Genomic DNA, 21,050 nt, shown 5'->3' with positions numbered 1-21,050 from the left:
GGCCGGCGCGCGGGTCACGTGAGCGGCGGCGGCGGCGGCGTCAGCTGATCGCGGCGCGGCGGCGGCGGCGATGGACTTTCTGCTGGGGAACCCCTTCAGCTCCCCCGTGGGGCAGCGCATCGGTAAGAGCCGCACCCGCGCCCCCCGAACCTCCCCGCGCCCCCGGTCGCCCGTCCGGCCCTGCGCCCCCGGGGGCGTCCGCCGGACCCTTCCTCGGGGAAACGCCGGCCCCCGCCTCCGCGGCGGGACCGGCAGCGCGCTGGCCAATCAGAGGATAGTTCCGCTCTGACTGACGGGCGCCTTTGGCCAATAGCGGGCGCGCAGCCCGAGGCGGCTCCGTCGGGGACCCTGTCAGCCAATCCGGGTGCGAGGGGGTCTCGGGGTGGCGAGGTGAAGTTTGCTCACTTAAAGGGGCCGCGGGCCGGTGGTCCGCGCCACGCCCCCCGGCACCGCCGAGTCCCGTGATTGGCTTGGGGCCATTCCCGCCCGCGCCTCTTCGGGGCTGCGTGACCCGCGGTGGCGCGAGGGGCGGCCGCGAGACAGCGGGGCTGAGGGACAGGGACAGCGAGGGCTGAGGGACAGGGTCAGCGAGGGATGTGGGGACAGCAAGGGCTGAGGGACAGGGTCAGCGAGGGATGTGGGGACAGCGGGGATGTGGGACAGGGTCAGCGAGGGATGTGGGGACAGCGGGGATGTGGGACAGGGTCAGCGAGGGCTGCGGGGATGTGGGGACAGCAGCCTTAGGCTGGGCTGGCCCTGGGACACACAGCTCACCCAGTCGGACCCATGTCCCCTACCCGAAGGAGTCAGGCGCTGGGCAGCTGGGAGTGTTTGCCCGTCCTGAGCCTCCCTGCACTGGGCTGTGGGACGAGCGGTGCCTGGCAGTGCCGCGCCCTGGCTCCTGCTGGCTCACAGCATGGAGCAGCAGCTCCGGCAGTGAACACAGCACCCACCCTGTCACCTGGCAGGCCCAGGGACACTCTGGTGTCCTGCAGTGCCTGTGCCCAGGGCAGCTTGTGGAACGTGGGAGAAGGATGTGGCCTGAGAAAGTCATGCAGAGATGCCGCAGATAGAGAGAAGAAGACTGTCAACAGCTGCACTGGAGTCAGGACAGGGATGCAGTTCTTAAAATACTTAGGATGAAGACTCTCTGTTCCCATGTTGTTTTGTCTAAGGGCCTTGAAGTTGTGCTTGAAGGTTGATTCCCATTTAAACTCTCCACTTGTAAGTTTATTCACTTGCTCTTTGTTGTTCATTGCTTGTCAGACTTTGCACTTTGCTGTGAACATCCAGTCCCACATTAAGTCTTTCTGGTGTCCTTACATGGGTGAATAGGAGGCTCTGCCTGAGGTGAGAAGAGAGCAAGGAGCTGCTCTAAGTAATGCTTTTATTATAATGATTTTAGGGGCTACCTTAACACTGTCCCAGAGTGTGTCAGGGGCATTGTGATGTGCCACTCTGGTGTTGGGACAGATAGGTGAGATGCATTACAGTTAGGTGGTGGAAGAATCATCAGAGAAGACTTTCTGTTACCAAAATTCTCCAGATGATCTTCAGCATGCCCCCAGAAGAACATCACATGTTTCATCCTGCCCTTTCCCTAATGAATGCTCTTTGTTCCCTCGGTGAGTGTATCAGATGTGTCCTTGTGTTTGGGTGAAGGCAATCTGAAGGTTGCCTTACAGATCTTCTGGTCAGTTCAGTAACCAGGTTGTAAGTGGCTTATACCTCTAGACTTTGTTTCAATTAAATGAGCAACAAAGCAACAGGAAAGAAGAGGAAAAAAGAAAAGGTATTTCAAAAGTGTTGTCAGAGAGGAATTGAGAAGCAGAGATGTGATACTAGGGAGATCTTACTGACTGGGGTTCACTGGGGTTATGGGAGTACAGCATATGGGAAAGGAACTCTGTGGACGACTTGAAAGGGCTGGTGATTGAAAATATGAATATTTTCTCCTTTTGTACATTGCTTATCAACATCCTGGGAGCATGGATAAAATGCTATCCTCCCTACTTAATTTGGGACGCAAACACAACTTCCCCAAACTCGTTTGGTAGGTCTGTGGCAGCTGCATGTCCAACCTGTGAGCCTGATCACCAAACTTGCACAGTGCTGCTGCCCTGGGCTGTCTTCAGAAAGATAATGATGTGTCCTTGTAAATTATTTGGGCAAAGTCATGTATGCTTGATATAGCTTATGAAGTCTAAAATAGCTTTAGATGAAGACTAAGGAAAAAAAAAAAATCCTCTGTGGCACACTGCAGCAACGTTCTCAAATTCCTTCATTAATGTTAATCTAGTAAGACCCATTTCTTTCGCTGACTAGGAAAGCAATGCTCAGATAATCTCAGTGATCTGTGACAGAATGAGTCACTTGCAGAGGAGTAGGTCTTCTAGTTTCTTACTCACAGTTCTGAGATTTAGTCACAAAAGTTGTCTCTGTCCTGGTTTTGTGCCATGATGTCTCTTCCCAAATAAGAGGAATACAGACTTGCTTGTTTGGATTTTTTTTTATTTATTTCTGGGTTTTTTTAAACACCAGTGGGAAAATTTCCAAAGACTGATAAAGCATCATAGTTCAGATTCCCCCCTCAAAAGGCAAATCCTCTATGCCTCCATCTAGAAGAAGCTTTTTTCCATTTTCAAAATGGAAAATCTAATTTCAAGGAGGTGAATTCTCTCTGAGTGAGAGAATGGAGAAGAAACCACCAATGCTCTCTCCTCACCCTAGAAGTCTAAAATAACTAGTAATTATAGCAATACCAAAAGGGACAGAGGCAGGTTATTTCAGTGAGTGAGGGCAGGCAAGGGATAGAAGTAACGGTGTAGCGCAGAGATGACACAGATTTTTTTTATGGATGGGGGTTATTTCAAGCATGAGGACCAGGAAAAGTTGAGACTGTAAAGACAGAGCAAGTAAGAAAGGCTCCTGGGTGAGGGAGAGGCAGATGCAAAACAATATGCCAGAAAAATCCCCACAACCTTTTGGATCCCACCTTGCAGGTGTTCCTGCACCCCTCTGTGGATCCCTGCAAGGTTGTGCTTCTCAAAAAGGCATTGCCTTGTCTTCTGTGCCTGCTCTGTCTGGAGGAAAAGCAGCAGAGGCAGCGGTTGAAGTCACTTGATCCCTGAGAATTTGAGCTGATTCACAGGAAAGGAGCAGGAGTTCAGAGACACAAATACCCACACCACTATGTCAGTGCAGTCTGTGTCCATCACCATCCTTGAATTAGGTTTGAAGTCGTATCTCTGATCTCTCTAGAATGCATGTTGTCCTCAGGCTTCTGGCGAAGGATACAGCTAAATGGTAAAGTCCTGACAGAGCTAGTGCTGAAGTTCCCTCAAAGGAAGTAAAAGCATGAGGCTTGTACAGGATGCTGATTTGGGCCTGTGAGCTTGTGAACTGAAGGGAAGCTGGGAGAAGGGACATCTTGCATTGCTTTCTGCTGAACTTAAGCTGTGTCATGCAATGAACCGCTGGTGCCCTCAAACTCCTGTTGACATGGATGAGAAGGTGCTTGATGCTTTGCTGAGGAACTTACAGCCGGCAAGAAGCACTGCAGGGAGCATTGTTTGAAGGCTTCACTTGGAGGAGGGGAGAGCACACCACTGGCAAAGGATTTCTGAGCAGCATCTGGCTGGTTATGGGTGCTTCACGTCTGGAATAGGGAGCAAAGGGGACAGGAGCCTGCACAGTACCTTCTGTCCCTGGCTCCTGTACTCCCCCAAACTACTGACTGCAGTGCTGGTGTGCTGCTGCAGGGACAGCTGAGTGGGATCCCCAACCCCACAGTGTGCTCTCCCCTGCAACCAGGGACAATAACCTTGAAAAGAAGCAAAGTTTGAAATGTACTCATAGCACAAAGTAATGTACAGCTCCTTTGTGCCAGTTATGCCAAGTGTTTGGAGTTCTTTGTTATCTGTTGGTTCCAAATAACTTTTATCACCTAGCTGCAGTCAGCAGGAGCACATCCAGTGCCATGCAGGAAAAGAGCTGATGCTCTGGTTCAACCCATACCACAGTCCTGCGTGGTTCTGGGTCAATCTGAGCAATTTGTGAGGCAGCAGACTGGAATCAGACAAACCCCAGTGCTGTCACACCCGGGGAGCCAGACTGGCTGCCAGAACAATGTGGCTTTGGAGCAGCCCCATGAAGGGCCTCCTGTATATTCAGCAGCCAGTTGGTTTGGGGCTTGGAGGGGGATGCCATTCACAGGCTTGCAATAACCTCTGCCAGGGGAATTCTCTGCTGCAGGTCAGGCTCAGCTGGTAACACACAGAAGTAGGTGCTGCCTGATGAGTCCCACCAAGCAGAATGCTGGGCGTGTGGCAGTGCCCTGCCTCCCGTGCTCGCTCTTTTTAGGGACTTGTCGCTGTCCCCAGCCATCCTGGGCTCAGATTTCGTGCAGAGCAGACAGCTCATGTGCTAATTACAGCTCATGAAATGGGGCCAGCCACCCTGATCCTTCATGTGACTAATTAGGCTTTGTTTCCTTCCCTTCTGCAGGCTTTACAAAAGAGCAAAGTTCAGGATTTTGGAGAAAACTCCATATCTTACTAGGCTTGGACAGTCCCTTACAGCTTGGAAGAGAGCAAGGAGGATTAGAAGGGCATTAGCTCCAGCTTTCCCAATGCCAGCTAGGCCAGGCCTTAATTTGTACTGGGCAAATTCAAGCATTTTGTCCTTGGAATTGCCTCAGGATCACATTCCTGTTTCCCATATGCTCTAATACTGCTCTTCCAGCTTTGCATTTTGTGACCCTGTGTTGTGTTTATGGCACTTTTGTTGCTTTCCTGCAGCTCTCCCTTGATGAGTGTATGAACTGGGGTGACAGTAGCAGGATGATCACCGTATTGTGGGGTAACAGGGGCAGGTAACAGGTGTGTCACTTCTTAGGAAGCCCAGTTTTCCCCTAGGTGGCCAGCCAGGTGAAGGAGCACACATGGTTTATTTACATTCCTTTCTGAAAAGCAAACCTGCTGCTCGACCTTGGCAGGATTGGTGCATTTGGAGGGAAAGGGTGGTGGTGAGCGGGTTACAGCGTGTCACCTAACATTGGAGAGCGAGGAAAGGGTGTTTGCAGATTCAGTTCATGTTTGTGTACAATGAGAAGGAAGGCTGGGGAGATTTGAACAGCAAGGATTGATGGTTAAATGAAGATTTTATTTTGTCCTTTGTTTCTTCTGAAGCTCAGAGCTTCCAAGCAGGCTCAGCCCTGTTCCTAAGTTGTGGGTTTTTCCTTCTGTGTGCAGTGAGAAAGAGTGGATGTAGACCTTTTCAGCAGAGCAGCCCCCGTGTAGTGGGTTTCTGTGATTCATTGGCAGTTCCAGCAGTGCAGGGAAACTTCTGGCTTGTTCAAACCATGATGTGTCATGAGCAGGGTATCCTGGAGGAGAGCACAAGTGAGGGGGGCTTTGTGACCATGTCAGCCAAACCCACCAGACTGACCTGAGCCACAACCTGCCTGCCCACCTGCAAGGCTGGTGACCCAGGGCAGGAGGAAACCTGGAGCTCTGACATTGTGAGTCCTGATTCCAAAGGAGCCCCAATGGAAAACATTTTCCCTTATGTGCTACCACAGGTTCCCCCATTGACTGGTACATGCCCTGGTGCATGCCTATTGCTCTGAATGTGTTCTCCACCACATCTCTCAGTGCAAGCCTTCCTCCTGTGCCTCACTGAGGAAGCTTGGATCTGCCAGAGATCAGGATCCCTATGTAAAGTTTATACTCAAAGTGACAAAAGATTACCTGAATCAAGGAGCCTTAAGGTTATTCCAATAATAGCCAGACCTTTAAAAAGGTGGAAGAGCATCAAGAACATTCTGCCACTCTCCTTCCCTCTCTGCCCTCTTCCATGTGGCTGTGGCCACAATGTCATCAGTATAATCACTGTGTAATCAATGCATTCTGTAGCCAACAGAAAAGGTGGTGCCTGAATTGTGATAAGATCCAGATAGCTTCACACTGTGGTGTGCAGTCTATGGAAGGGACACGTTTGTAAGAGGCTGCATTGCACAGTGGTGTGAGTAGCTCTGTGCCTGACCCTTAACAGGACATGATGGATGTGCTCACCCAGGCAGGAATTAAAAAGTCGTCTTCTTCCTGCGTTATGGCCTTATCCCATTACCATCTGAACGGGAATTTAATTTCATTCCCACACAGGGATCATTAGCTGCTGGGTCAAAAGTAGAAAAAGGCAGCTCTGCAGAGGAAGGACCTCTCAAAAGGGGTAGAGGACCCACAGCAGCAAGGGACAGCCACAGATTTTGCAGGGACAGCAGTTTTGAAAATGCAGGCACTTCTCTAAGTACCTTGCTGGGACTGAGATCTCCTGAAGAGCATCTGGTAGGCGCTAAACCGGTCTGGCCAGTTTTAATTCTCTTGCCCCAGTGCTAGGTGTTTTGTAGGATGAGAGAGCTGGAAAGGATGGTTCTTGTCCTCTGATTGCCTTTTGCTGCGTCTCTGTGTTTCCCTGTGGTCTGGGGAGTGCCTGGGTCCTGCTCACCCCACTGGCAGTTCTTTCCCTAGCTACTGGTGGTGTCCCTGAAGGCATCAGTCAATGGCATGGCTAGCACAGAGACATGGATGATTACAGGGTGGAGACACTGGTGCTCCCAGTAATAGCTGCTCATTTCCCAAATCTCTGCCTTGAATAAATAACATCAAGGCTGACTGAGGAATTCCTAATTAAAAGGGACACAATCAAAGCTGGAACAATATTGCTTCAACTTCAGCCTGCGGTTTGCTTCTGCCCACACTCCCTAGAGGCCAGAAGTTCAGGGGAGAGGTGTAAATGTTAAACAAGAGAAACTCTGCTTTGGCTTTCTATGTTTGCTTGTTTGTTTTTATAGAGCTGGTGTACAAAAAAAGGGGGGGTTGATTCTTTTGTCTCCTTACGTGGTACAGACTAAGAATTGGAGCTATTGGCATTAGATCCGTATCAGTGTGAGCAGGCTGAACTCACGTTTCTTCACCTTGCAGTAACAAAGCAAACAAGCCCCCTTTTCTCCGTCTGTGGAACTGAAGCCATGCTGAGCCCCTTTTCTTTGTGTGCAGGACACCAGAGGTGTTTGTGTGTCAGTGGTCATTGGTGGCATGGGCAGAGCTGGGCACTCACCATCCCAGCAGTGTGCTCTGCCCTGGTGACACCTACTGGGGAACACCTGGTGACCCGGCATTTGCATATGGATTTGTTTCCTTGCATGTTGTAGTGGCAGTCAGGGAGAAGCAGGCTGGGGTCTGTGGTCTTGTGAGAGCTTAACTGAAAAGCTCCAGGGCTGTTCTTAACCTTGTCTTGGTTTCTGTTTTCCAGAGAGAGCTACCGATGGGTCCCTGCGGAGTGAGGACTGGGCTCTCAACATGGAGATCTGTGACATCATTAATGAGACTGAAGAAGGGTAAGAAAGCTGACAAGGGCCCATATCCAGCAGCAGGTCCCTGCATTCCTGTAACACCACATCCCTAGGCTGCAATGGTAGTTTGCACTGATGGAGGTAATTAGCTAGGCTTCCCAGCAATCCCTGAGACAAGGCTCTGCTAGGAGACCTAGAGACATAGCAAAGCTGTCAGAGCATTTATTAGATGCTTCTGTATTATCTTGGTGAGCACTAGGAGCCATTCAAATGGGCCTTCAGGGTCCCCAGACAACCTTCTGTTCAAGCCAGGCTGCCTCCCATCTCCAGAAGGCATATTTGCATTTCTTCCACTTTGATTTATTCCCCCTTCATACCCTTCTCTTTCTCTCCTCTGGGAATGTAAAAATCTAAGGGCTGGTGACTGAGAAGAGGGGAAAATCTCAGGCTGATATTCAGTCCTCTCACTGTGCCAGTCTTTCTTGAGTTTCTTCTCAGGTATTTTCATGTACAGTCACTCAAACACACACAAAGTGAGTGGGGGAGATCTTGTCTCCCTCTCCCTGCAGGGAGATGTTCATCAATCTGCCAGACTTGGTAATTCAGGAGCTGGGGATTTGCCAGTGAATTCAAGGGAGAATGCTCCTTCTCACAGTGGAGATGTCAAGAGCAGCATTTAATAAAGAAGGTGCTACATGGAATAAAACATGTAGGTTTCACTCCTGCTGTCCTACCCCACAGTGATGTTGACAGAGGATTAGCGAGCCTAGTTTTCACCTTCACAGTTGTATGGAAACAAAGTCAAACATCTCTACTTACAATCTGTCAGCACTCTTTCTCTGCTATCCCCACAATGCAAATACACCTGTGTCTGTCCACAGTTCTCAGGCCTGAGCTGTGGCCACTTCTTTCAGATCTGAGCACCTGATAACACAGCTGGACAGACTCTCCTGTTGCCCTGCTAGTGCCTATCCATCGGCACCTTGCTGCCCCGCAGGCCAGTACACTTCTGCCCTCCTCACTGCCTCAGTATCTCCACCCCACTTTTCTCCTGCAGCTTCTCTTCCAGCTCAGCTTCTCTTCCTGTGCTCTGCAAGAACATGTTGGTTCATTTGTGCCCTCTTAAGACCACAATGGTCTGAGACCATGGGGTTTCTCCCCTCTGAGAATGGTTAATGAGGCCCTGCGATGCTGTTGCTCTCCTACACACTTCCAATATACACATGATTTTGCCCCTGTATCTCTCCTGCAGCTTTTGAGCCTCCTTCTCTCCATGGAAATGTTAAACGGCTCTCCTTTGAGTAACACAGGAATTGCCACAGCTTGATCTCTCCTTCCTGTTTCTAACCCACATCAAGCTCTTCTGTGATCTCCTCTTCAGTCTCTCTGCCATGGGATTTTGCTCTATCCCCCAGGAGTTTCTAGTGTTGATTTTACTGTGTTCTCTGTTGTGTCCTGAACACCTTGAGCTGTTGCAGACATCAGCACAGAGGCTTCTAATTTCAGTAACAGCATTCAAGGACATGGTTTAATGGTGGACTTCACAGTGTTTGGTTTATGGTTGGACTCAATGACCTTAGAAGGTCTTTTCCAGCCTAAATGGATCTGTGATCAGCCAACCCCACTCCTCTTGCAGAAGCACAAGCAAAAGCTGCTTTACCAGTCACTGCTTCAAGCCATCCTGAAAACATGGTGAGGACACTCACTGAGTATGAGGCATCCAGAACCTGTGGCTGTTTTCCTTTGCCTCAACCTTCTGATGATCTTTCTTCATCTCATTTCTCCTTCAGGCCCAAAGATGCCTTCCGAGCCATTAAGAAGAGAATTGTAGGGAATAAGAACTTCCATGAAGTTATGCTGGCTTTGACGGTGAGCGGTCAGGGCTCTTTCTCTGCTCTCTGATACCCTGCTGTAAAGCTTAAGTGCTGAACACAAGTTCTAGCACACATGCTGAACAGACACATGTACCTAAAGCCAACAAGGGTAACACGTGAGGGCAGAGAAGGCTACAGCTAATGCTTTATTGCCTTTGAAGGTCCTGGAAACCTGCGTCAAGAACTGCGGCCACCGCTTCCACATCCTTGTGTCCAGCCAGGACTTTGTAGAAGGTGTCCTGGTGAGAACAATACTGCCAAAGAACAATCCACCTGCCATAGTGCATGACAAGGTGCTGACCCTCATCCAGGTGAGCAAGAAGTGTGAGCATCTGCACCAGTCCAGAGAGTGTGTGTCTTTAGGTGGTTGTACAGAAGGCTGTTGTATTTGGTGATGGGCTGTACTGTCTCCTTCTCCCCAGTCCTGGGCAGACGCCTTCCGCAGCTCTCCGGACTTGACTGGTGTCGTTGCTGTATATGAAGACCTGAGACGGAAGGGTTTGGAGTTCCCCATGACTGATCTGGACATGCTGTCACCCATCCACACACCACAGAGGGTATGTGAGTATTGCGGAAGAGAAGAATGTTGGGCGGCTGCCATTCTGGAACAGTGAGGGGATTTCAGGAACTCTGTCTTGAATTTAGAGGGCTTTTGGGTGGTGAGAAGCTCCAGGACAGCCAAGAGCTGTTGGAACCAGATGAGGAATTGACATCAATATTTCTCCTCTAGTTGAACTGCCCTGTCAAGTGCGTCTAACATCTCCTTCTCTCTGTCTCTCTCCCCTCCTTTGTCTGTAGACTGTCTATAGCTCCAACTCTCAATCTGGGCAGAACTCACCTGCAGTCAACTCCCCCCAGCAGATGGAGTCCATCCTCCACCCTGTCACCCTGCCCCCTGGGAGAGGCACATCCAGTGACGCACCCATCACACCCACACCAGAACAGGTGAGTTGGACACAAGTCCCAGGACGTTGCTGACTATTCCTGTGTTTGAGGCTATTTCACAATCATTGTTCTGGGACTGCAGTACTGCTCCCGCTCTAGCCTCTGTCTTCAAGGAGCTGTTCCTCTAAAGCACATTCCTTCAAGAGCTCCCCAGAACTCCATTGTGGTTACACTGATGAACTGGGATACCACAACCCAAATGGAGTGGTTATGTTTCCCTCAGACAGGGCTGCTTGCAGGTAGAGGGAAGTGGGGAGCTGAGACATGATGCCTCCTTATCATCTTTGTTTGTCTTGCCTCACTGCTTACTTTATATGAATCAACCTTGTGTGGCTATGTGGTTTCCAAAGTCTAGGGCTTCATCGCTTGTTTCCTCATCCTCTTTTCTCCTTCCTCACCCTGATTTCATATGACACCACGTTCAGCACCAAATCCCCAGCTGCCAGTATTTTGCATTCCCTTACAGAACAGAGGGTAGAGGGTCTGTTCTAAAGAGGCTCATTAGCACCTTGTAAACCAGAGGACTAAAGCTTCAACTGCACACTTAGCTGAGGCTCTCCTGTTGAACGGGAATTAATTATTTTCTCCTCTCTTACACCACTCTCAAAATTATACAATTTAAATGGCTACCACATGGGAGCTGTTAGCTGAGGAGAGATTTGAATCATACCAGCAGCCTGTGCTGGCTATTAAAAATCAAGGCTAGACGAGTTGCCAAAGATCCCAGGTGAGGGCCTGGCATCTGCTACCAGCAAATGAATTTGATGGTAAGTAATGGAGAGGTTTCCTGCTGGGAGCTTCTGAGAGCTAAAATGAGTGGTGACAAATGAACTCCCTGGAGACTGTTCTCTCCAGCTCTGTGAACAGGCATGCACACACATGCATGCAATGTGGTGCCATTCCCTGCCATTCAGAGCTACCTCAGCTATGTCCCAGCCTCCCCTGGCAGAGCTGTCACTTCACTTTGCTTTTGCAGATCGGGAAGCTGCGCAGTGAGCTGGAAGTGGTGAATGGGAACACAAAGGTTATGTCGGAGATGTTGACAGAGCTGGTGCCGTCCCAGGCAGAGCCTTCTGACCTGGAGCTGCTGCAAGTAAGGAACACTGGGCAGGGTGGAGGGCTGGCACATGCAGCACAATTTAACAATGACCTGATGGACTGGGGCCCGAAGCATGCCAGGTGTGGGGAATGACTGGACAGTTTAGTGTGGGGCTTGTCAGGGAGTGAAGGGATAAGGGAGACACAAGGAAAGCGGATTTTCAGTGGTGGATGGAAATCACATTACCGAGGCTGGAATTATCTCACAGGGGAACTTGTCGCCCCCAAGGACCTTTCTTTCTGGATTATGTGTTACACAAAAAACATAATTATTCCATGTAAAGCTCAGATTCAATTTATCTCTCACACCAATATTTGTTGCCCATCAACTGTCCATGATAGATTCCAGTAGCCTCTGGGGTCTGTGTTCCAGTCAGACTTCCAAATTTGTGAGTGCTCAGCCATAGTGTGACTTTTGTGGTGACTTGCCCTGCTTTGAGCAGGAACTGAATCGGACATGCAGAGCCATGCAGCAGCGAGTCCTGGAGCTGATTCCCCGTGTCCTCCATGAGCAACTCACTGAGGAGCTGCTCATCATCAATGACAACCTCAATAACGTGTTTCTACGCCATGAAAGGTACCTCTCTCCTTCCTTCTCTTCCCTGCTCTCCCACAAGACTTTACAAGCCCTTGAAGGCTGCCTATCCCACCCTTGTGATCTGCCCATGAGTATAATACTCGAGATGTATCTGTCTGTATCATCCATCTCTGAGAACAAAGCCTGTTCTCAGTTTTTGGTGACTAATTCCTGTCCTTTCAAAGCTGCTGTGTCAGTTCCTGATGGGGTATAAAGATGTCCCTGTGGCATAACCCAAAAGAAGGAGGCAAGTGCATGGAAAGAGGTGGTTTTCTAGCTCTGAGGCAGATGGGAACAGAAAGAAATCGCCCAGGTGGGATCAGCATATCTTTTTTTTCCCTTCCGTTTCAACAAACATATCTCTTTGCTGGGATGAAGTCTGGGGAGTTCGTCCTCAGATGAACTGTATGGAGAGCTGTTGGTTAGGAGTAACTCTGAAAGATCCTAAGAAACTTTCTTACACCACCTCTCAGGAGACATCAACTCTGTGGGTCTTGTTGGGGTATCTTGAGGGAAAATTGGGCCCTGAGCCATTGTTCCCCTCTCCTAGTGGGTAGGAAAGGGCAGTGTGTGCCAAATCTTATAAATCTCTTTTTATTGCTGTAGGTGAATGAACTCACACTACTGAAATGCGTCCTGTCATCTTTCTTACAGGTTTGAGCGACTTCGGACAGGACAGCCTGTTAAGGTAACTCAGAGCAACTGCCCCTCTGTGCAGCTTGGTTTGCATCCTGCAGGTCCAGCAGTGCCCTGCTGACTTGGAGGGAGGTTCAGTCTGCTCCACTTAGAAATGGTGGGCTTTGCTGTCCTAGCCAAGCTGCACCAGAGTACTTGGTGTGCAGGACACCCCATTTCCCACTGCTAACCTCTCCTGCCCTGCCCAAAGAGCAAGAGCAGAGCAGCAGCAGCAGTTATTGAATAGTGAGATTCCCATTCCCATATGAGCATTCTCTGAGCACTACCCTGTCCTCTGAACCAGCATCTACCCTACTTATTGACATCCAGCAGATCTGGGAGGCTGGCTACCAAGGCATATGCTGCCCTGGGACACTATTGCCAACCAGTTCTCTGATCACTGTCCCTCTTCTTCAGAAGGTGCAGAAGGGCTTTCCTCTCCAGTATCAATGAGCTAGGATTGTAGGGTTAGAAACTCTCCACCAGCTTCTTTTTTCTTCTTCCAAAGGCACCAAATGAGGCAGAGAACAGCTTGATTGATCTGGGAACCAGTACTCCTTCAGCATTGAAACAGCCTGAAGTCACCAGCAACCTTTCCTCTCAGCTGGCTGGAATGAGTATGTTGCCATGTGATTTTCCCCTGAGTCTTTCTCCTGCGCTGCTTTGAAAATCCTTTCTTGCCCTTGACTCATCTCCCAAAATTATTTAGTCAGATTCCTAGAGTAACCTAGAAAAATGCCATGTGTTTTCAACTAATAATCTCATGGAGAAACCTGTATATGCCCCAAGGCACTCAAGCGTATGTCTTGGCATCCTCATCTCATGTTGTGCAGGAGGTGTCCATTGGTTTGTGGCTAAGGACCTGGCCTTCCAGCAGGACTGGGGATAAAGCTGCTCCCTCTGCAATGCCTGGCAGCATTGCCTGCTTGCCTCTCTTGCTGTGTGGAGTCAGGCTGACCACTGAGGTCTGGGAGAAGCAGAGCATCTGAAGTTATGCTGCAAAGGCAGCCATGAGCATCTTGGGTTCAGGATGCAGGATTTGACAGGTTGTTTACTCAAAAAGCCCAATGGCTCCTGGGAGTTCTTCGAGACATACCAGCAGCCTACATAGCACTGCCTGGATGCAGTTGCAGAAAATTGGCATCAGACTGTTTTTACAGACAAGCCAGCTGAGATATTTTTCAAATCAAGTGGTTTTTTTTCAGATGATGCCTGAGTCATGAAAATCCACTCATCTGTCTCAGAGGTGCTTGCCCAGAAGCACAGGTTACTTTCTTCCATAGGTTATGGAGTAATTCCCTCTGGAGTTGTCTAAGATGGTCAGGAATATCTGGCCTTCAGCATCAGTAAGTTGATGCTGCTGCTTCTGTCTGAAACTAAGCCAAAAATATCTACTGAGTGGGCAAAGAAACAGCTTCTGTTACTTCACCTACAACTGCACACATGCATAGACTGTGCTGCAGCTGAGGAGCAGGATGGAGGAGTGGGCCTAGAGTAGTTTAGCCTGTTCTGATGACAGTTTTCCATCCAACACTCTCTAAGCCCACAGTCCTCCATTTGCCGTTCTGTGCTGCCTGCTCACCCTGCTCTCTCTCCCACAGACCTGGGCTCAAGCAGTGTAAGTGCAGGGCTGCACTCCCTCGACACTTCTGGCAAGCTGGAAGAAGACTTTGACATGTTTGCCCTGACCCGTGGCAGCTCGCTGGCTGAGCAGCGCAGAGGGTGAGTGGAGCAGCTCGCTCTGTCCTGTCCTGCCTTCTTGCAAGGGATGAGGGCTCAGGGAAAGTGGGGCCATGCCCCAACTAGCAGCTCCTGGAGAGAGCTCCTGGGGGCAGCTCCTGGGAGACAGTAGGATGAAACAAAAATGTACTCTTCACACACACAGTGTTTGTAGGATGAGATCTATGATCCCAGTCCTTGTTCCTGCTGCCATCATCTCCCCTTCATGGCATCCTTCTGGGTATGGGGAGATGGAATTGATCCCTGCATGTGAGCATTGCAGTGCCGCATACTCTGGGAGACTCAGTGTCTGGGATGAAGGTGTGAAGTGGGGCTGGCTCAGTTTTCTTGTCTGCCTCTGAACTCACATGCTGACTGGGGTGATACTGAATTTGGGAATCACTGATTACTGATTCAGCCTAACAGAATATTGAGCTGGAGTACAGGAAGGGTGCAGTCAGTTGTGGTTTGCAAGAGGGCACTCTTCTATGCTTCAGCTTCCCTCTTGGCAAGTGGGACTGCTGTTTCCTCCTCCATGGTGTGTTTGAGACCTCCTGGTGTACAGCCCTAATAGTTGAGTCTCCACAGTACTGGCTGAACTGAAGAGGTTTTCTCCACTGCAGAGTGGATTCCTGAATCCTTGTTCTGGAGGAGCTGACAAGAGCTGTGCTGACCAGATCCTCTGGGTTTAGAGACTGTGGCTGATCTCATGCTGCTCTGCCTGGCAAGGCCATTTGCTGCTCTTTGTAGAGTACCAAGCAGTAGAGCCCATGGGTACATCATTGCTTCCAGCCCTCCAAGGCCTGTGCTCCTGCATTCCTGCAGCCACTGGAGTGTCTTATCCTGCAGCTGGCCAGTAGCAAGTTAAGGTCTCTTAACAATGTCTCCTTCCATTCCTCTGCCTCAGACTGTTCTGGTAAATGTAGTTGGGAAACCCATGGCCTTCATGACTTCATATGTTTTGTCCCTGGGTTTCCCCGCTGCTTTTACTGTGGGTTGTGCTGCCTGAGGACAGAGGCAGTCCAGCACAGAAACAGTTGTACCAACAGCACCCAATCTGGGGCTGAAACCGGAGCCACTGGTATGCGCTCTGTGCTGGAGTTCTGGACAGAGGTGGAATTGTATCCTCTCTGCTGTAGCACAGTCCCTAACAGGCTGAGGCTTATGATCTCTGCACAAGTAACAAGACATCTTCTATTTATTCCTCACTGCCCTTCATCTGCCTGCACTTGCACTCCTGCCAGGTAACCTCTTGTGGCTCAGGCTTCACATTTCACTCACAAACCTCTGCTCTCAGTGTCTCCCTCCACTTCAAAAGACCCATTGCTCTAGAGTTCCTGAACAGGACTGCGCTGACAGATCCTCCGGGGTTTGTTCCTGACCCCCCTCACTTCATGTGTGTCTCGGTGAGGCAGTGCTTGAGGCACTTCAAGCCTTTCCTGCCATTCTTCCTCATCAGTGGCATGATAGCAGCGCTATATTTCATCCTGGATGCCATTGTCCACAGCGGCCCCTTCACTGATGAACACTTCTTTGAGAAGTTTGAGTGGCAGTGGCCCAAGCCCCTGGCCCCCAACAAAAACAGCTCCACTTGATGGTCTCCTGGATCTGTGGGAATGGGCCTGGGAGCAGCTGGAGAGGAAACTTGTGGAGAGTTCCTGTGAAAGGCTTCATTTTCCTAGCATGGAGAGTTTTCCCCACTCGGCATGGATCAAATGGTGACGTGTGGCATTGTCATGTGTGGTAGCAGTCTAGAGGGGACACAGGATTGGGATGAGGGAAATTATGGGTGACATAAAACTGTGTGTGGAAAGAGATTGCTGTAATGGTGCATTTGGAGACCTGGAAGCAACATTAGGCTCTTCTGATTATCCAGTCTCGCCTATGGCCAGCATAGGCCAGTGAGCCTCTGCCACCATCTCTTGTCATGTGGTGTTAGTTAGATGTTTTTGAGCTGTTTGTGTCCATAAAGATATGTATGTAGGGGCTTGTTCCTCAAATTCTTTCTAAAATATCTCTAATATTCTGGTCAGTCTGTGTTAGTTTTCTCTCTTTATAGTCCACCCTAAAGAAGGTGAGTGTCATGGTTAATGTACCTAGCTCTGTAAGTCTGTGTCTTGGTTTCCAGATGAGTCCTTGTCAGCCTTCTGTCTGTGTACCAGGGGAGTTGTATCCCACAATGATGTTCCAGTGAGCAGATTAGTCTGTTTTGTGGTGGGCTACACTTTTAATAAGGGCTTTGTACACCTTTCTTGAAGCTCTTGGGAGCAGAATGACAAGGATGAAAAGTTGTGCAGTCAGAAGAACTGAATGTATGTTTAGAAGATATATTCCCTCCTCTTCACTCTCAGGCATCTCATCAGCCTGTTGTCTCTCTTTTTGCTTCCAGGGTAAAGTACGAAGACCCCCAAGCCACCAAAGGCCTTGCTGGTGCCCTGGATGCCCGGCAGCAGAACACAGGAGCGGTAAGTGGCCACAGCTTTTACTGCATCACCAGGAATGGGAGTAACCTCCTGCCTCACCAAGGCACTAAGGGTGCTGTCTGTTAGGAAAAAGTCGAGTGATGATAACTCCCAGTTTCCATCAACCTGCATTTCCTAGCTGGGCTGCATACCTCATTCCTTAAAGCCCTGAGGTAAGGAGCTGTGAAAAGTCTGGGGTTGCCTCAGGCAGTTGAAAGATGTTCCCACAGGGAAATTTCCACCTGGAAATGTATGTTTTATTCCTCTTCAGCAAATTTCCAAGTCCAGTCGCCTTCTCTCTGCAATCAGAGAAGTAGGCCACCATTATTAGTATTTTCTTTCCCTCACCTGAAACCCACTGCCTCCCCTCTCCCTCACACTGCAATGCAGACTCTCTGTCATCCAGGGGGAGTCTGGTGCCTCTGGTGATGGAGCCCAGCTGACAAAGTGGATGATGCGTCAAGGAATGGTGAGATCTGAGGTTGTGGAGCACCAGCAGGGAAGAAGGAGGCTGGGGCTGCTGAAACAGAAGTGTCACTGGCACAGCACATGAGGATGCACAGCAGACATCAGCAGATACTGCTGACTGAAATAGAGCAACCCTGGGCTGGGCCAGCAGTGGAGACCAGGTTTGGGAAGGAAGCGGGCAGTGTGCCAGTCCTTCCTCAAGTAAACCTATGTGTACGAAAAAATCCTAGAAGCTCTGAGGCCAAAAGAGATGTGCCACTCTGAGCTAGAGGATGGCCTGTTTTGGGGTGCATGTCTGAGGCAGAGGCAATAGCTGGTGGCATCATGAGGGCAGCTGCTACCATTTATTCTCCTTGCAGTCTCTCCTCCTTAGCATGAGGTGCCTTATTTGAAGGGAAACACATTCCAACTTTAACTCTGTTGAAGGCCTCCTCCTGTAGCCAGTGGTTGAGCTTTTAGGCAGTTGAATTTGGTCTTTTGGCAGCAGGAATTCCTGCAATTACATTCCCTCAGGCACACAGAGGCTTTGACAGCTCCTGGGTCTGAAGCTTGTTAGCCTTGTCTTCCTGTAATGGGCACAGCCCAGGCAGATGTCTGCTCTAAGAAGTTTCCCCACATGCTGTACAGTTGGCTTGAATGCACTTCTACCCCAAAGAGATCCTCTCTGGGTAGGCAAAGCTAGTTTGCTTTGAAACTTCCCTAATCTCACACATCCTCTTCCGTTCCCATTTATCCATCTGCCAGCTGTGATAACTATCTGCGCTTGCTCCCTGGTTTGAGGAAATCTGCCTGTCTTTGGTACGAAGGTGTTACTCTTTTTCTTGGTCTTGGTGTTTTCCTGAGGGCAAGGGAGCTATATATATTAGAAAACTAATAAATAAGTTCCCACAAATACTCTCTCATTCTTTTGCTTGGGGAGCCTCTAGCAAGGGCTGCTTCTTGCTCAGCTTTGTTCAGAAGCTCTTGACTCAAGAAAAGGATCTGAGGTTTTGAATCAAGCTTTGTTTTTTTCAAAGTTACCTCTGTCCACTAGGAATATGTCTCTTTGCTGTTTAAATTGACCAGAGCCATGAATTTTTCTGAGCTAGCCTCATCCCTACTGGAAGTAAAATTTAATTGTTGGTTACTTTCTCTTTGATGGGTCTGTTTCAGTAGTTTGGTGAGATATCAAATCCTGCTGTGCTCCATGATCATACCAGGGAATCAGTTCTTGGCAGGTGTCTTTCCCCCTTACTGTGCTGTCAGACCTGGCACCTCCAATATCTTCAGCATTGCAGACTTTGACATCAGACTGTCACTGGTTTGTAGAGGGAAAAAGTGCAGAGAAATGCATATCTCTTGTTCTCTGGCTGCCTACACAAGCAGCCAACTTCCACCTAGTGCGTCCTCACCAAAAAGTAAATTCTGTTCCAGTCATTATACCCCAAAGCCAACCACCAAGCCACAGATGCTTTTAATGGCATGAATCCTGGAAACTGTGTGTCTGGGCATGGATGGAACAGAGGATGCTGGTGAGCAATGGCACTGGTAGCTGGGAGAGCTTTGCAGTGGCAGTGGCTGGATTTGGAGGGGCCTGAGCTGACTGAACAGTGGAGCAAGAGGCTGAGCTTCTGGGTTGGGCTTTCTTCTTACACAGTGGATTTACTGGAACATCCTCTATTTTCTTGGCCTCATCACCCTTTTTTTTGGTGCCAGGTACCAGTTCCTCAAGCCAATTTCATGGAAGACATAGAAAAGTGGCTCTCCACTGATGTGGTAAGTGAGAGGCTGCCTTGGAGCCAGCAGTCCAGCCAGAGATGTCTGTGGGGCTGGACTTCAGGTAGTGTGTAACGACTGTACAACTAATAGTGTTGGCATCGCTGAGTGTGTGGCACAGGCTGCTGGGAGGGACCAGAGAAGGAAAAGCCAGGGACACAAGCTTTGGGATACCACAACAGTATCATCAGCCTTCTGGGAGCCATGGCTAATGAACTGAGGCTCAGGGCCCCTCTAACATGTCTGTACTGTAGAAGTGGGGGGAACATTATCCTGTCTCTCTGTGTACAAAGAATCACATCTGTGAGATGCCTTTACCCACCTTCCTTCTCACCATGCCCTTCTCTTTCTTTGCTAGGGAGAATCAGAGGATCCAAAAGGTGTTACCAGTGAAGGTAAGACATGCCAGCCAACCCTTTTCTTTAACTCTTCCTGGCAGCACTTTGGCTCTTCCACAAATCTTCCTCTTCGCTAATGCTCTGCTCTTCTCTTGCCCTCAGAGTTTGACAAATTCCTAGAAGAGCGAGCGAAAGTTGCGGACCGCCTCCCCACTTTGTCCAGCTCCTCAGCAGGGAGGTCTGTGTCCCCTCCTGCTGCCAGCCATCATCAGAAGCAAGCAAAGGAAGATGATGCTATGTTTGCCTTGTGAATGCTATGGACCGGTGTGCTGTGGAGCAAGAGGCTGTGTGTGCTGTTTTGCTTGCCTCCAGCCAGGGGCCAGCAGAGGAAGGACTCTGTCCCCTTCCTCCATTCTCTTCCTGTTTTACCTTTGAGTTGTTTTTATTTTTAAGTTGCTTTCAGACTTCAGATAATCTTTGTTGTGTTTAGGGATATCATACAATAGACTTGTAAAGGGGGGTTTCAAAGCTGCTAGAGAATGTGGGAGTTCAGTGGGCTTTTCTTTTTATGGTACAGTGTGGGCAAAGCAGAAGAAGCTCCAGAAGAAGCTCCCCAATCCTACTCTCCAGTGAGGTAGTTAGAGATCTTGCCCAAGAAACAGGAGAGGCTGCAGTCTGCTGCTGAAATCATTCCTGCCTGCCTCTTTCCTCACTCCTCCCCTAGAATGTATCTCCAGCCCTCTGCCTGCCAGTGTTAGACTGGAAAGCACGGGGATGTGAAGCATTACTGGTGGCCGAGGAGGAACACTAATGGTAGAGGGACCCTGTTGCTCTAATCTCTCTTGCACAAGTGCTTGTGGTATGCAACACCTTCCCACTCACAACCCCTTTTCTTCCTCGCCTCCCTTTCCCCATCAGTTTATCCAGTATCCTACCCACAGCCCAGATGCTTCCATTGCATGACAGCCAGTCGTCCAAGCCCTCGGACTCGGACAGGACTGCAAGCGGTACCCCAGGCTCAAGGGGTTGTCTCCCATGGGGTAGGATGTGCCTTCAGCAAACTATTTGCAGTTAATTTAATTCTCCATTATCATACTTTCCTCCCAATGTGCTCTTACCTCCCTCTCTCACTTCCACTGATGCCTTCCACCACATTGTGCCGTGGTGTGGGGAGTCTCTGTGAGCCAGGCCAATGCCACAGCCTCCCTCAGGACGGCTGTGTGTGCTGGGGTCACAGAGCTGCGTCCCCCTAAAGCAGGAGGCCCTTCCATCGCCACTGTTACACCCATGGGAACGTGCTGTTGCTGCAGAAGCTCGTTCAGCTGGTGAACACGGAGGGGAAGTGAGACATCAGTCATCTCATGCCAGTGCAACAGCCCTGCAGCAGCCAGAAGTTCCTCTGCACACGGGAGAAAAACCCTTCAGAGCAAACCGCACACACTGCCCACTTGTAAATGAAAGCCAAGGAGGAGGGTGCCAAGCTCAGGGCTCCTGCTCGTGGGATTTCTTGATGAGCGTGGGAGAGTTGTCTTTTTTTACTGCACATTAAAGGAGCAAAGACTTGAGCCTCCCTTGAAGAGATGGTGTGTGCTGTCTGTGCTGGTGTGGGAGGGGAGGATGCTGTGGGGAGAAGAGGGATGAAACCATGCAGCCACATTTGCTCTCCATGAAAAGGCGAGGGCACTGATACTGAGAGGAGACAGCATGGGGGCTGAGGGTGCTGGGAGCCAAGGCAGGTGCTCCCTGCTTTTCACTACAGTCTTGTGGGGAGGTGATTACAGGCCA

At 49.8% G+C, this 21,050-nt stretch overlaps 1 protein-coding gene across 2 annotated transcripts; it reads left to right on the top strand.

Moving 5' to 3' along the window:
• The first annotated feature begins 13 nt into the window (after positions 1–13).
• Positions 14–20,842, top strand: TOM1 (target of myb1 membrane trafficking protein). 2 transcript variants are annotated; one of them, XM_015629353.2, is made up of 16 exons: positions 14–122; positions 7,315–7,399; positions 9,145–9,223; positions 9,390–9,539; positions 9,651–9,785; positions 10,027–10,173; positions 11,150–11,266; positions 11,715–11,848; positions 12,503–12,536; positions 13,032–13,140; positions 14,125–14,245; positions 16,632–16,707; positions 17,111–17,173; positions 18,868–18,927; positions 19,286–19,322; positions 19,428–19,576. In XM_015629353.2, the coding sequence occupies exons 1-16, from the start codon at positions 71–73 to the stop codon at positions 19,574–19,576; spliced, it is 1,548 nt and encodes a 515-aa protein (XP_015484839.1). In that variant the 5' UTR covers positions 14–70. The 2 variants fall into 2 exon arrangements, with proteins under 2 accessions (XP_015484839.1, XP_015484841.1); XM_015629355.2 differs by lacking the exon at positions 17,111–17,173 and having other exon boundaries at positions 19,428–20,842.
• The last annotated feature ends 208 nt before the right edge of the window (positions 20,843–21,050 follow it).

The sequence above is a fragment of the Parus major genome, chromosome 1A (genome assembly GCF_001522545.3).
Source record: "Parus major isolate Abel chromosome 1A, Parus_major1.1, whole genome shotgun sequence".
Classification (NCBI taxonomy): Eukaryota; Metazoa; Chordata; class Aves; order Passeriformes; family Paridae; genus Parus; species Parus major.
This window is presented reverse-complemented; position numbering and strand designations above follow the sequence as displayed.

Coding starts and splice junctions, on each gene's coding strand:
- TOM1 (XM_015629353.2), top strand. CDS start 71: ATGGACTTTCTGCTGGGGAACCCCTTCAGCTCCCCCGTGGGGCAGCGC. Junction 11,849..12,502: donor GTGTTTCTACGCCATGAAAG/GTACCTCTCTCC, acceptor TCTTTCTTACAG/GTTTGAGCGACTTCGGACAG. Junction 12,537..13,031: donor GGACAGGACAGCCTGTTAAG/GTAACTCAGAGC, acceptor CTTCTTCCAAAG/GCACCAAATGAGGCAGAGAA.